Consider the following 16,065-nt stretch of genomic DNA (forward strand, 5'->3'; position numbering starts at 1 on the left):
ATCAGTACTTCCACTTTTACCAGAGTATTTTTTAACACAAGTATCTGTACTTTTACTCAAGTACGGAAAGTGAGTACTTTTCCATATCTGGACAACAGAGTTGAAATTTCACAGTAACATGTACAGGATGAAACCATTTGTTGTTCACAAGGATTGCCAACCCACCTTCCTTGATTTTTCAGCCTTCTTTAAATCTCCATCTGCTTATAAGGTCAGAATGCCTGGCAGAGAGACATGGAGTCAGGGATATGATCATGCAGCCCTGTTTCTGCAAGATACTGCATTTGCAATATATTGCCAGGGTCCTTGCTAGGGCTTGGAGTTCTTCTAACATGTTTCCTAAAGATTGCACATTAATAATTGTTGATAGTTTAAGATGATTTGTATTTCCTCCTCCTCTCTCTTCTCCTTGACCTTGCCCTGCATCCCTTGTGCCTCCTTTTTGCATCAACTGTGACTTGTGGAAGTAGCATTTTTTTTTTTTAGACTAAGATGTTATTGAGTTGCTCCCAGGTGTAAAAAAAAAAAAAAAAAGTTGGTTAAACATCATAACAAATATCCAGAAATGAAAACATAATGGCAAAAATCATTTTATCTGCACAGCATCCAATTTATTTTAAACAATTCTATTTACACTATAACTATCCTATTACTTCAGATTGGATGTGTCAGAGATACACATTATCATTATAGATTAAGAAGATGAAATGGTAGAGAAAAATAATTCCGCCATCAATTTTTTTTGGTTAACCATCTGAGCAAATTTCTTAAAGAAGCTTAGAAAAACTAATTAAGAAGGAAATGAATTCCTTCCTGCCTATAGCAATTGGCATCTCCAAGATCTCGTTAAAAGAAAACTATAACACTTAAGCATTTATTCTCCTTTGGGATCAATTACGTATATTTTAATTGCTTTTTTATTTAGAAATATTTAGGTACAACTCGAAAAAAACAGGACTGTTATCTCTGTATAGATCAGTTTTAAATGTACAACAGTTGTTGCTAAATAGAGCTCTAACAGAAATTGACATCCAATCACAATAATTTATATTGCCACATCTATTGTACCCATGTGTTTGTTCTGGTGAAATAGTACACGAGGGGAAAAAGACTAGAGGATTGCAACTTTGGGTTTGAATAAAATTACGTTTTTAATTAAAAAACAACATATTATTTACATTAATTACAAGAAAGCACACACTTTTAAGCTATTCTACAGTAACACATGTCCTTTATAGTGTCTAGTTTTCATTATCCTCTATGGTAAATCACACAATTTGCTTAAATAGAAGGGCTAAATTCACTTCAAAGCATTTATTTAACAATGTCTATAACATCTGGATATGTTCACAACACTGTAAGGACAAGATAAGAACAGCATTTTGTATTACACTATTGCTTCACAAACCACCCATTTCACAATACGACTCTTTAAAGACAAGGCACAGTGCAGGTAATCACATCTATCTGTAAACCAAAGGAGATCACAGCATTTAAAATCTATACAAGAAAATGCTTTACAGTTGTTACATACTGCTCGAAACGGAAACATCTTTTAGCTTTTCACAGTTAGAGTTCCTCTCGTTGCTGTCATTCTACCCTGACTCTTATCTCTCTGCAACATGGGAGATGTCAAGGGAAGGGAAGGCCTCTTCCTCATATTCAGGCCCTTGTTTGATGGAAGGACGACGGATGATTAGGATGGTCTCTTGTGCTTTAAGAGGGACTTTTCACAAAGATGAAGTTGTAGAGTCCACCACCTCACGGCCATTACAAACAGCTGGAACATAGTTGGAGGCTGATCCTGTTAAAATCAGTAGGGTGTTAGCCAGAGTGGGGATATTAGCCAGGAGACATGTTTGATTTACTTCTCTTTTTACTGATAAGAAGAGGTTTGAAAGAGATGAAAGCTGTGAGTAAAAAGGGGGAAATGGGCATGAGGTATTATTAAAAAAGCTATTAGGTTTTAGGATGTTATGTTTTGTTTTTTGTTTTTTTATAGAGGACATTAGGACCAGTATGTAAATTATGAAACAGTGTTTGCAGGTTAACATATCCACCTTCATTTAATGTAGCTAAAATCCAACTCGACCAGGCAAACCTGTAAAATAACAGATAAATGTGAAAATCTTTTAATCTTTCAAAACCGACCCCTGAATTAGGCAGGGTTTACCATATGACAGCAGGTACAATCATTGATTGAAGGGAATATTTTCATTTCAATTATTCTTACTTAATACAGGGGGAAGGATGATTTGATATAGTCTCTTAAAAAAAAAAAAAGGTATTTCCCTTAAAATTTTTCACAGTACAAATGCAAAATACACAGAATTTTATTAGGAATTAACAAGAATACATAAAAAAGTGATCAAATGGATATAAAATTGAACATTTTTTAAAGGTTTCTATAAATTCAAAACATTTCTAATGCTGTATGCATTTTGATTCACACACCTTAAGTGTATCAACTTAAAGTTTTTAAATAAAGCACTAACTTGTACGTGCACTTTTTAGTACGTGCAATAAGTGGCAGTGATGCAGGTGATCTACTAAGATTGCGGCGCAAATGTTAAGGTGTGAACCAATGTGATTCCGCCCATTAAAATATTCTCCTGACAGTTTGAGAGTGGTTTGAAGGTTCAAAGGCATGAAAACAAAGGAAATAAAGATAAATGTTGAAAAAAAAAAATAATGATGATACAAAATTATATTTATATCACGCCTCAGCCTCTCTTAAAGTGCTAGAAATAAAAGAGAATAAAACATAACTATGGCTACATCTTATTATATAGAGCGGGAGGAAAAATTCCCTGTTGCTGAGAGATGCTCTTGTCTTGCTATATGGGGTGAGGGCTGGGTGTCTTCTCCTATTGACTTCTATTTATTTTTAGCTGATTTTGACCCTTTCTATGCCCTAAGCCTGACAAAAAACCTTAAACCTAAACTAAACTAAATTTACACCTCAGCACTAAACCTTACCCCTTCCAAATTTCCTCACTTCACAATAATAGAACATCAATTTGATGGTGAAATCAGTAAAAATATCATGATTTTGGCATTCACCTATCTAGCTCTGCCCTGTTTCCCATCACTTATCAGATCTACCTGTTCTGGTTTCATATTTAAGCTGCCAATTTCCCAGCCATCTCTGCCAGATTATTCATGACCATTTGGTGCTAAGAGTTCTCTAGCGTTACTATAGTGTTCGGATTGTCTGATCCTGATCTGTTTCTTTATTTGGGTCTTTGAGCCTTCCTGCCCCTGTTTGATCTGTATGCCTGCCTGTCTTCGGACACCTGTCGGATTCCTCTGTGTCCTGAACCTGGATCTGCCTCTTGACTTCGCCCTCTGGATTATCATGTCTTCCTTCGTCAGCTCGGATCTGGTCTCCTGTCAGCTCTGCAGCCTTCTAGGCTTCTGCATCTGGAACTCTCTGGCAGCGTCTGCTGTGTCTGTTCAGTCGAACCAGCTGGAATCATACTTGTTCTCTGGGCACGAACTGAACTGTCAAACCAGGTTAGTGACTCATGTGTTCATAATCATCCTCTGTCAGAGTATCGCAGTCACTAACCTGTGTTTCTCTACGATAGACGTTCCTGCCTCAGACGACCTAGCCACTGCAGCCGCTGCCACTGCAGAATCGATCCGTAGTTATTTGAATAAATGCTTTTTAAGAATTCCACTGTCTGTCTTGCCTGAATTATGGGTCCCACTTTCTGAGCCATTACAAAAAAGATGGTCCTCACTCTGATGCCAAAACAGGAGCACGCACACGTCTCTTTGCAGGCTCTTGATATTTCGTTTTTCATACATTTTCCACAATATTTAAGTTCAGTCATTGTTTTTAGGTCTGATTCAATTTTACAAAGATGTTTGCCATCCTGCTAGATTAATTTAGGCAGGTCCATATACAGTTTTGTTTAAAAAATATTATTCTACTGTCATTTTCACTGTCAAAATATGTTTACATGCGCATAGAATAGCTCACTTTCCTCTGGCATTGTACCAATGTCTTCTTTTGTAGAAACATTGAGGGCAGATATTTTTGCGTCTCAGCTTTTACGTGACATTCAGAAGCAATGAAAAAAAAATGCAACAAATGTTGGCAAAGTTAAGTTTCATTTTTGGAAAAGTACTTTGCAGGTGTAAATATTTCCATTTCAATATATCCTCCACTAATGAGTTTGCGCAATTTGGTCATTAGAATGTGATCTGCATATTGATGAAGGTCTGCTCTGTGCATAAAAACACGTTTGCACCTTTTTTAAGACACACAAACCTTCTGAATATCGGACCCCCAGAGACTGAATTCTTTGCCTGCACTGGCAAACACATCACTGGAACTGTCTGCCATATGCTATGGACCCCAATGCTACAGGTTCTCTATCAAATTTGTTCTGACTGGACCACTCTAACACTGAATATACTTTTATCTACACAATTCCATTATACTTCTGGCTGTATTTATAGGATGCTTGTAGAGCTAGAAGAAGAACTTCCATACAACTCTTAAGTCCTTTACTTCCATACCAGCACTATTCAGTAATGAACTTGTCCATCTTCCTAAGAGCTCCTATTCTTGCAAGAGAAATGCCTTATTGCTTTAAGAAGTTGTTGTGCACATCATAACAACAACAACATCTTGTTTCATAGGATTCAATTTTTATATAATGTTTTAAATACACCTTTTTTACATGTACTGTTGTTCCGTTCCTCTATATATTCATATGGCTTGTGGTCATTCTTAAACAAGGCCTCATATGGCTCTTTTTCATCAGTTGCTTTTTTCTTACAGCTGTCCGGTCAATAGCTTCTCCCAGTTTAATTGTGAATTTCTGTAATTCCATCTAGAGATACAGGAGTAAAAGAAGCTAATTTAAAACACAAACTATGTTTTCCAGATTGGTTTTATAAAAGTAATGGAGAGTCGTGACTAATTTTCCTCCCACTTAAGAATGATTTGCTGTCTGTTTTTGCAATATGACAAAATGTGATAAACTCAAAGTTCATGAAAAACTTTTGCAAAGTACTGTGACTTAACCTTTGACAAAAACTTACCTGGCTCTTTATCCAATTTAAACAGCAACACCACAACAAGCCTAACTTGATTTTTTTTAATTCTACATTTAAAAGTTTCATATGCACCTTTCTGTTTGTAATATTTTTTCACTACAACATTTGTGAAATTAAATTAATTGGCCTCAAAGTTGCTTTTAACTTTACAGACTATAAATTAAAAAAAGCTACCCAGAGCTGGATAAACACAGGATCTGCCACCCAGAACCATGTAAAGCTACCTAATCAAAACCCAATATCTCTGTTTTGTAATCTGCTGGGAAATTTCTCGGCTGGCTGAATGGCAAGGATCACTGGCTTATTTAAATCGCTGCTTACTACCTAGAAAGCCATTATTGTTTGTAAACTCATTTCACAAATGAAGTGCCACATAATGAGTTTTAAATGCTGATATGGGTGAATTTTTTTCTGCTGTGAAAGTTGTTTTTTGTACTGAGTTAAGCTTTTCTTTCACTGAATGGGACTTTCTTGCAGATATTATAATTTCATTTTACTGAATTAAGCAGTAGATTTAATTCTAAATAAACCCTAGTGAGACACTACTACTTAAGTGGTAGTTCCAAAATAAATTGTCCAAACCCTATTTAAAGATAAGGGATATGTTTGAATTTTAGAAAGCTTTTATTTAAATTAGCTTCTCTTCAGATTATTAGTTATTTTCAAACTGCTTAGTTAAGATTAATTAAAAGAGATTAAAAAAAAATTTTTGTATGTACTTTATTTCGCACAATATTAAAGATTGCTTTATCCTCTGAAACAGAAGGATTTCATGTGGAAATATATATATATAACCATTAATGGCTTAAGTTATTCTAGGGTTGCCGAAGGACATACTTAACAGTTTTCTCTGTAGAAGTAAACCATGTGATGTATTTCAGCATACTTGTGAAATCATCTTAAAAAGAGCCCTTAATTGTTATCTCTGCCAAGAACTACAGGGTCACTTTCTATTTAACTCTGTCTCATTGGTAGACAATGCAACTGTTATCTGTTTGGAATCACCAATATTTCCATTTTTATCTAAGCCTTTTACATTAATCTGGTTCCAAGCAATCTATTTAAAGGAGTCTTGGATTAATTGTACATAAGTTATTCTACTTTAATCATATTATACACATTTGTTATCTCTATCTTACTTATATTACAAAGAGTGTTGAAAGCTGTTGAACTTTACTTGTTGTAAGCCTGTGCAGGAGGTTGCTGGGGTCAAAGCTGGGTTAATGTTGTGAAACTCGGAGAGCTGCGCAGAGTTGCACACACCGCAGAGTTGCACACACCGCATGTGGAAAGAAACTTTCCTTATCTTATGATGTTGTATGATGTTGTACGGAAATTCTGGTTTCAACTGGGTTCTGTGATCCCCTCCCCTTAGCGGTTGAGACCACATTGTAACCAGGGCGTTCCAAATAAAAAGCTTGGAAGACAGAGACTGCTTCAGAGTGGGTTGGAGGTTGTAGCTGAATGCAGTCTCTGATCCCCTCTCCTTGCAAGTAAATTATACTCAATTCTCTGTGTCTTTCTTTGTGCAGGTTGCTGAAAAAGGTGTTTGGTGTTTAAACCTAACAAGGAGTATTTCCTCTGATTTCCATCTTAATTTTAAATATGACTATCCCTAATTCAAGTATATGTAAGACAGTGTTTTAATGTAGCTGAAATTAAACCTTTACTAAAGAAACCTACTCTCGGTCCAAATAATCAATTATAGAGCTACATATAAACTTCCTTTCTTATCTAAAATTCTTTAGAATGTAGTTTTTAATCAAGTATGTGAGCACTTACAAAATATTTACCATTTTGAAGAGTTTCAGTCAGGTTTCATCATAGCACTGAAAAAGCACTGGTGAAAGTCACTAATGACATCCTATTGGCCTCAGATAAATTATTTGTACCTGCATTAGTCCTGTTAGATCCAAATGCTGCATTTGATACAGTCGATCACAATATTCTATCTATCATCTATCTACATATATATGCAGTTTTTGACCAACGCTATTTTTAAAAGAACCTTGCAAAGTTTACTTTATAAATTGCCCTTCATTTCGAGTGCGTGGATGCGTTGTCACTTGTTCTATGTGTAAACTTTTAAAAACCTTTTACAATCTTGTTTTCAAATTGTTCCTTAATTAAGAGTCACATCTCACTTTGTTTAGTGGGGTGCATGCTTTTACCTTTTGAGTAGCTGGAGCTGGGGGCTGAGGCAGACGTAGACACGGTGGCACTAAAGCGATTGGTTGTGACCCTAAGGGTGGCCACGTTTTTCTGGGGCTGGAACAGGATGATGTGGGTTTTTGGGGCAAAGAGGCAGCCAAGAACCACCGAACCACTCAGACTCACGGAGATACACATGGTGGTTGTCTGCACCTATACAAAGAGCGACACTTGGTGAGAAATATCAACATCAAATCTGTCTTCAAAAGGGCTAAAAAAGTTTGTTCAAAGGCGGCACTTCTCACACACACACCCAGTACACAGGCCTTTGATCAAATCTGTTCACTTGTAAATTTTATTTCCTGCTTAGATTGCTCACAAACTTTTAATCCAATCCCTAGATCTCCTTCTCACCCCTTTGATAGCTTGCTCAAAGGAATACAAGCAATCTGTTCACTTCCAAGAACCGTAAAATCAAACATGACCTGCATGTCAAAAGCATATTTAGTGTGAACATATGGATAACCAAATAGATCATTACTAGAAGACACCTCTGCAACCACTATTCTAATGACTGTTTAAAGAAAACAACAGCTGGTTTTCAACTAAAACTTAAATGATTCAAAGAAGAAATGCCTTTTTTCAAAAATAAAACATAAGTCTTCTACACCCTTTTTGTCAAATTGTTAATATTCCTCAATTATTCATCACTTTTCCAATTATGGATGAGTGCGAGGTCTTCAATTATGTATGTTAGCAATTCTAATTATGGATTTGAATGTGCATGAATATGAGGGCAAGAGGAAGAAGAATATGAGCTAAGCACAGCTGGCTTCCCAGACATTCTGTTGCTTTGTTGCATAGTCATATTTCAGCTGCTAATTTGAGCTGACACTGGGGTCATTGTCCTGAGCTCCACCTCTTCCCACCCACTGGTGAACCATGCAGTCCAGAAACTTATATTTGCAGCATGGAGTGAAAATGCTCCCAAACACACAGGGACAACAAAGACTGCTCAAATTTGGAAGTTGTTGTAGAGTTTAAGTTTCAAAGTCATATAGTAGGAATGCCATCAGGATAATCACTAATTAATACCATAATCTCTGTGTGCTGTAAAGATTTAGTTTAGTAAAATTGAGTTCATGTCATGTAATAAACAGTGTGAAAATGACTTTATTGTTTTCCTTTAAGTATTAGAAAATGGGTCAGCTCGCTTACTGATTTGATCAGACTTTATCGTTTTATTTTCAAAACTTTAAACTTACAGTTAACTCTTTTCATTTTATTTATTAACCTTTATTTGAGGAGATTTCTCCATTTAGCTTGTGTCAGACTTTGTACATTCATATGGCTGTCTTTTGAACAATGTCAATCTAATCTAATTTTGACCTTCAGGGTCGCTTTCACAATGTGAATCTTTTCTGGCCCACTTAAGTTCACTGTCATTTCCAAGCTCTTCAATTCAAAACATAGGCCAATTAGCTGAGCTCATTATTACATTTATAGGACACGAGCTTTAAATGCTTCTCTGCAGTTTTATGTCTTAATCTTTTAAAATTGATATTTGTACAGATAATATAACATTCTGAGACAGCCTCAGGTGGTACTTTCGTAACTAATGGAGACAGTCACCAGCCCACAGTTAAGACAATGATATAATATGGATAGATGTACGTCAGTCTAATTGGTACATCTCTACTGTTTCTTATTCTTCATTAGGAAACAATAATTGTGGAGACTACTGTGTGTAATATTTTCACAAATTGTTTCCAAAGTACTTAAATATCAGTTTATGCTTCAAATTGAAGAAGTGTTGTTATAAAGTTAATCTTAAAAAAAATTTTTTTTTTTTACCTTGTTTCATATTTATAAGCATCTGTCTCCAAACCCTTTGTTTTTCTATTAGAAGGCAATTAAATAAAGGGAAAAGAAAACATCCCAAGAATTTGGGAGATCAAGATCAAAAGCAATCTTCTAAATCAAAGAGAGAAACCTGCAAAGATCAGTCATTAGATGATCTTAAGATCTATTTACTGCAGTGCACCACAGTAGCTTCATGAAACACATCTTAAATACTTCATTCTCACTCATAAAAAAATTATTGCGCGCATATTTACCCTGTAGTCACTGGCGGTGACATAGAATATGGGCTGAAAAGCCAGCCAGATGATGCAGGTGGTGTACATTGTAAACCCAATGAACTTGGCCTCATTGAAGTTTTCAGGGCACTTCCTTGTCTTGAAGGCGTAGACTGTGCAGAGGATGATGAGAATGCAGTTGTAGGTGAGGGACAAAAGCATGCTGCTGTCTTTGCTGTTACACTTCAGGATAACCACATTTCTCCTCTCTGCACTGATCTCCTTCCGAACCCCAGGCACCTCAACGAGTAGCCAGATGATTGCCACCAGCAGCTGGCAGGAGATTAGAGCACCACATATCACCACTTGGGATGCCGGGCTAATGAAGCGAGGCCGCTGAGCTCCGTCTTTCACTCCACTGAAGATCCGAGCAATACGGTTGGTCTTAGTTAGCAGGGCTGAGTAGCATACAGCAAATGAGGTCCCCAGGCCGAGCCTTCGTAAGGTGCAGACAGTAGTGGAAGGTTTAGCAATGTAGATGAAGGTTATACTGTAGCACATTAGAACTCCAAACAAGAGGATGTAGGACAGCTCACGTCCACTTGCTTTGACTACAGGTGTTTCATTGTTCTTAAAGAAAATACCAACAACTGTCAGAGTGCACAATATGCCAAGACAGGAGATAGTAACAGGCCCGATAGCCCAGGCATCCTCCCAGCGTATGTATTCTTCAGGAAGATCATAACACCCCGTCAAATTAGCCAAAGGCCACTGACCAAAGCTGCAGTCAGCACAGGTGAACTCATCTTGCAGGTACTGGTAGGGCTGGCATGGAATACAGATCCAGCAGCACACATCTCCAGGCTGCATGCTCTTCACCTCATTCTTCCTGCATGGATCGCTACACTGGGAGGTGGGAGGCACAAGGCCATGCCAAGGTACCACGCTGGTGTTCAGGGTCAATATATGGTCCCAGTAGCCAACTTTCTTGTATACAAACTTGCCCTCTTCTTTGTGGTAGTGAAAGATGTTATAGCGACTGATGCTGTCCCCTACTGAATCAAAGCGTACCATGCTCTCTGTATCCACTGGTCTGAACGGAGCTGGTGGGAAACAAACAGACAGCAATGCTTAAAGCTATTTACAATACTGATACAGATATAGAGTATGATTTATAATTTGCATTATATTTCTCAGTACAGAGGTATTTACCATGAGATATAAGTACTATAGGTGCCTTGGAAATTGAATCCGTTTAAATCTTTTTTACACAATCATTAATTTAATAGAGGATTTTGTCCTATTTGTTTTGGACTTTCTTGCTTCAACCTCTGGTGTTCTAGAATCTTCAGTTCATAACGAATGGTAGAAAATAGTATTAAAGTTGAGACTTTCTCTCTGATGTATTACTTTAACCACATAAAGTGATGTTTCTTGATGTACAGAAAGAGGTCCAGCTATTTGCATTCCTTATCCATCTCATTCCCCAATCCCATGATGCATTTCAGTATATACATTTGGTTGAATAATTCCTATCTAGTGGATTATACTTGTGCACTAGGTAAACAATGTCTGGAAGAAAAAAATATGTGGGTAAAAATAGGGATTTTATAATTGTACTTATTTAATGGGATTGCTATTTTTTACTACTAAAATGTCATACTAATCTCTTTAAGTTTCAAATACTAGCACCTGAAGATATAACTTCTTATTCCATACACTAATATTTTTTTATCTGCCTTGTAGATAGTATATAGTTTTAAAATGCAATCAGGATCTGAAAAATGTCAAGCACTAATTAATTATTAAAATTGATAAAGGCAGGTAACTGTGTTACTGTTAATTTCCTTTAAATTCACAATCATACCTGATCTGTTCTCTAATACTTTCCCTTGTAAGGATGACATTTCTTTTCTGGTAGTCTGTGGTAGCGCACACAGTGCTTCAGCTTACAAGAAAAAATAACTCACCTACTGAAACATACTTCTAACCAGTAACTTCAGGTGCAGCTCACTACTACCACCAGTACAGCTCATGTTACACTAAAACAATCTGCTTTCCAACAGCTACAGCTGTCTAGTGGTACAAACAGACTAAGGGTTAGGGATCACCGTGATGTTGCGTTTGAGCTGTGTTTTTCTCCTACTAAGCTGCAGGTTTCAATGGAGGGTGGGAATAAGTGGTGTGCTGTTGCTCAACTGCTTTTCCTAAAGCTCATCAGCAAAAGTTTATGAGAAGGTAGCTGCCTGTCAACCTATTTTATACACTAGCCCTCCATGATCTTTCCTTTGTTCTCATGGGGATTAGCTACAGTCCCCAAGAGGCGCAAATGGCATGTAAAAACATGAATCCACAGAAATTTCAAAAAGTAATACAAATACAAAAATGAAACATACAAACTCAAACATTTGACAAGTAAACACAAAACTAAGAATGGCAAACACATGCAAAGGAAAATGCTGCAAAGGAAGAATGCTACAATCACAGAAACTAGAGATGGAAAGTGCAAACAAACTGTGAATACAAAACCTTCTGCAAACACATAAATTATGCCAACACACACAACATATGCAAAAGAAAATGCTTCAAGTAGCAAAACAACTGCAAGATGGTTCATGTACCTCCCACTAAATATTCTGAATGTTTCTAGTTTTGTTTTTATGCCATGTGGGATACAGTAAACCAACTAGATTTAAAATCCACATTTGAGTTGAAGGTGTCAACTGATGTGAGACCAATTTTCAATTAATCCTCGATTTTCATCAAAAAGTGACTAATCTGATAGCTCGATCTGTCCCTCCCTGCAGGGGCGCAGTCTGGCAACATTACCAGGATTTTGCATAAGAAGGCAGAGAAGACATGGGAGTTTTTGCTTACACAAACTGTACTAAAAAGTTTAATATTGTCTGTGGATTGTCTGTGGGTAACATTCAATTTGGACACACGTTACTAAAACTAAATTTGAGAACTAAACACAGTTAGTTTTATTTCCAAAATCAAAAATGAGTCTTGATGAACAAAAGCCTGCTGCCAATGAAAAGAACAGTTTCACAATCCAGTTATTAACAGGAGCTACTGGCTGTTCGTCTCCATGAAGGTAAAAGGTTTTTTTTTTGTTTTTTGTTTTTTTTTATCTTTTTGGTGATAATTACTTGTTTCCTTATGTTTAGCTTTAAAAAATTATGTTTTTTAATTGATTACAAATGTGTTTGGTAATAAACTGTATTGAGAGAAACATGCTGGCATGGGTTTTAAATATTGATACACAACTTGATTACATACACCATAAAAGCATGCTTAAATTTCATCCTCCTCTCATTTATGTAAACAATTCACTCACCCCCTTTAGTAACTATAATAGTGTGTTCATACCGAACGGGTAACATGTAAAAAAAATGTGCAAGTTTCTTGTGCTTTTGCTTGCCTGACATTTAAGAAGAAATTCAGGGGTGAGTAACGGCAATTCGTACAGTGGGCAAATTTGCCGGGCTAAAGGCTCCCCTATGTCATCCATTTTGCTGGTCATCAGTTTGACCTCGACATGACTTGATTTACAGAGCAAGGCACTGGTGCTTTATCTACTTTGGAAAGCAAATCAAGAGATGCTCCCAGCTCAGAGAGTCCAGGAGCTACAGCTGGATCATGGCCACCTCCCTCAGAGCTTAAGATAGGGGGAGACGCAGTTCTGGAGGTTATATAGAAACAGTCCTATGTGAGACATAAAAGTCATTTTCGGGCTAAATAAAAGTTTCCTTTAAAGCCACTAAAAAATCTTGTCTCCACTGTGCTCCTTCAGCCTATGTCACAGCCACATCTGGTCCCCAATTGGTTGTTGCAACACGAAAATACAGAAAAGTTCAGATTTTTCAACTTGAGTCAGTGGTGCTCTTGCCTCACTGTATTTGTTAAAAAAAACTAAATTTTGCCTTGCTAAATGTGCGACCTTTACCATGCTACTATCCTAAGCCTCCATCTGCATTATTGATAACATGTTAATTATTATTCTCACCAGGCACAGAAATCACATTCAGTGTGAAGGCCCCTTAAAAAGAGTTGGGCACAACTTTACTCAGAGTCAACATGACTCTGTCCATTATCATTCCTTCTATGTCCTTGGAAAGTTTGGACTTCAACACTGATTTGTCTGTTGCTGCCTTAAAGTAATTTTACTGACTTGATGTAGAAAAATGAATGTCTATTGACTTTTTCTTGACGTTTGCTGATCATGCTAAATGCCTCAGGTAACTTTGTGCTTCACTGTATAGCAGTTGAATCTGTCCTAGGTATTTTAGAGCCAATTAGCAAACTTCTGCCTTAATTCTGACTGGATCTCATCAAAACCATTTCAAATGGTTGATTTCCTGACATTGAACCAACCTTTAAGCATAGAACAACATGAAATAATTATTTCAAAATCACCAAAGAAAATCCAGGAACTAAAATTGGGCAGGTAAATTATCTACTAGAAGATGGTATTATTGGAACATCTGTTGCATTCTCCAAATTCAAGACTATAAGTGAAATTATACATGCATTTTACTCGACAACACATTGCTAAATTGATGAATTTACACTTTTTTAGGCTGAAATTGTGTGTACCTTTGTATGCTGTTGGTTATTTGCTCACCTTCAAACTTGGTCTTGAGGATGAACTCTTTATAGAACCTTTTGCCATTGCCTGGTTTCATTGCATCACAGACCTTTGATGTGTTGGAGCATACTGCTTGCCTCATGTTATGCAGAGCGAAGGCCATGGCATACACAGCATTCACCACAAACATGATTTTTGACTCTTGCTCAAAAGTTCCATCTCGTAAGCTGTGTTCACTGCAGCTGTGGTCCTGAAGGCTGCAGGCAAATCGGTGCTCCCAGAACTCCTTAAACCATGGGTTCCGCGTGTTGGTGTATGGGTTTAGCTTTGTGAAATAGTCTTCAAACTCTCTTATTGGGTAGGAGGCCAGTTCAATGGTGAAGGCCCCATCTGCTGCACTCTCACTGCCTCTCACTACACTCTCCTGTGCTCCCCATCCGTCGCTGGCCACCCAGATAAATGAGGTGTTCATTCGAGCAGCAGCTGCCAGCAACTCACGAGCATCCTCACTGCGGGTGAATAGGATGACCACCCTGGCGTTGGACTTCTGCTGCAGGGAGCGAATCACATTCTCGTAGCCCTGACGGTTCATTGAACGGCTAACCTTTGCTGAAGTGGCGATGCAGATTTGCCGATTGCGGGCCTCTTGTTGGAATGCATCAATACCAGTCTCGCCATAGTCGCCTTCGGATGCTACTGTTGACACATAGGTCCAGTTGAAGTAACGCAGGATTTCGGCCATGGCCTTGGCCTGGTAGAAGTCTGGAGGCACCGTGCGGGCAAAGTAGTCATAGCGAGTCTTGTCACTAAGCTTTGCACTAGTTGAGGCATAGCTGATCTGAGGTATTTGGAACAGACGCAAGAGGTTGGCCACCTGGAAAAGAGGATAGCCATTATTCACTGCTTTCTTTAATTTCTCAAAAGCTCCATTGATATAAAGTACACAGAAGAAACAGACTCCTTGTATCTGCCAAAGAAAAGCACTTTCATATCATGATTTTGGTACATTCATAGAGGGTGATCTGCAGCAATCATTTTCAGCCACCCATTGCATTTTACATGTAGCATGACATAACTATGTGTCAGACAACCTTTGTGTTTGTCCAATTTGGACCAGCAGATTGAAAGTTATGAGGAAGTACCAATTTCATCCCTCTAGATTAATCGTACTTCAAAGAAATACATATGATCAAGTAAGTGTCATGTAAGCTCTTCTGGGTAAGCTCTGATTTTGAAGGGGAGCTCCGACTGCCGTAGAGCAAGTTCCTGGGTGACTCATTCAATGATCCTCCAAGTTATATCAATAGGTTTTTTGTGAACAGCAGCCTGCACTGAGCATTGTCTCTCAACAAGTATTGGGCATTGACCTGAAAAATCTAATAATATATCTCAAATTAAGTTAAAGCATATGTTAAAACTTAAACGGTGTAACTTTAAATAAAAAACACACAAAAAATTATGATAAAAATCAATCATCTAAGAGAAGTTTTTTATTCCTCCTAGACAAAGAAATACCCTATTTGGCTCCGTACGTATATCATTTTGTTACAGTTTTGTGGTGTATTTTTCATTATCCCAGGTAAAATGTGTGAAGTCCAGAAGTTTCTTCCATTGTCATACTTGTGCCATACTTTCTCAAATTATGTGTTTACTGTGCCATACCTCAATTATGCCATGGATTTTATTAGTATTACTTTCCTTACTGAAACTTTTGTTTATTTAGATAAGTTTGATCCATTGTGAGCACTGTAGATTAAATAAAAAAAACTGTTGTTTTGGCAACAAATTATCTAATGTTTGGGAAATCTTATCAAGACAGTTGAACTTTTTATTAGAATGAATATATAGGTGTACAGTAAAGACAACTGGATGGTATTATTTATTGCTTTGCTTTATATGCTTTATTTATTCATGTAACTGGAATATTGCAAATTGTTTGATTCTAAAATTTTCCCAATATTTTTAAATATTGTTGTTTGTGTATATTTCTCAGATTAACAATTTAGTCGTTTTTGCATATTGTTCATGGTACATATGTGATGGTAACACATAAAATATAGAGTCACTTTTACCCATGGTTATTAAATAAAGGCTGATGCTATATTTGAATGTGTATCTACTTACTGGTATTCTATTTCAGCTCCATGAGAGAAAGCAGCTAAAAACTCTGCT

At 37.1% G+C, this 16,065-nt stretch overlaps 1 protein-coding gene across 4 annotated transcripts in view; it reads right to left on the reverse strand.

The window, feature by feature from the left end:
* Nucleotides 1-1,126: 1,126 nt before the first annotated feature.
* grm2b (glutamate receptor, metabotropic 2b) overlaps nt 1,127-16,065 on the reverse strand; it is a 52,846-nt gene continuing 37,907 nt past the window's right edge. For 3 of the 4 annotated variants that reach the window (XM_038273008.1, XM_038273006.1, XM_038273007.1), the window contains exons 3-6: nt 13,930-14,767; nt 9,342-10,405; nt 7,245-7,437; nt 1,127-1,804 (exon numbers count right to left, since the gene is read on the reverse strand). In XM_038273008.1, coding sequence (XP_038128936.1) covers nt 1,731-1,804; nt 7,245-7,437; nt 9,342-10,405; nt 13,930-14,767 — 2,169 coding nt within the window. In that variant the 3' untranslated portion in view covers nt 1,127-1,730. Of the gene's footprint in view, nt 1,805-1,839; nt 2,102-7,244; nt 7,438-9,341; nt 10,406-13,929; nt 14,768-16,065 lie in introns of those variants that run through there. The other variant, XM_038273009.1, reaches the window with a different exon arrangement.

Source organism: Cyprinodon tularosa, unplaced genomic scaffold (assembly GCF_016077235.1).
Source record: "Cyprinodon tularosa strain WSP-4 unplaced genomic scaffold, ASM1607723v1 ctg85, whole genome shotgun sequence".
Lineage (NCBI taxonomy): Eukaryota > Metazoa > Chordata > Actinopteri > Cyprinodontiformes > Cyprinodontidae > Cyprinodon > Cyprinodon tularosa.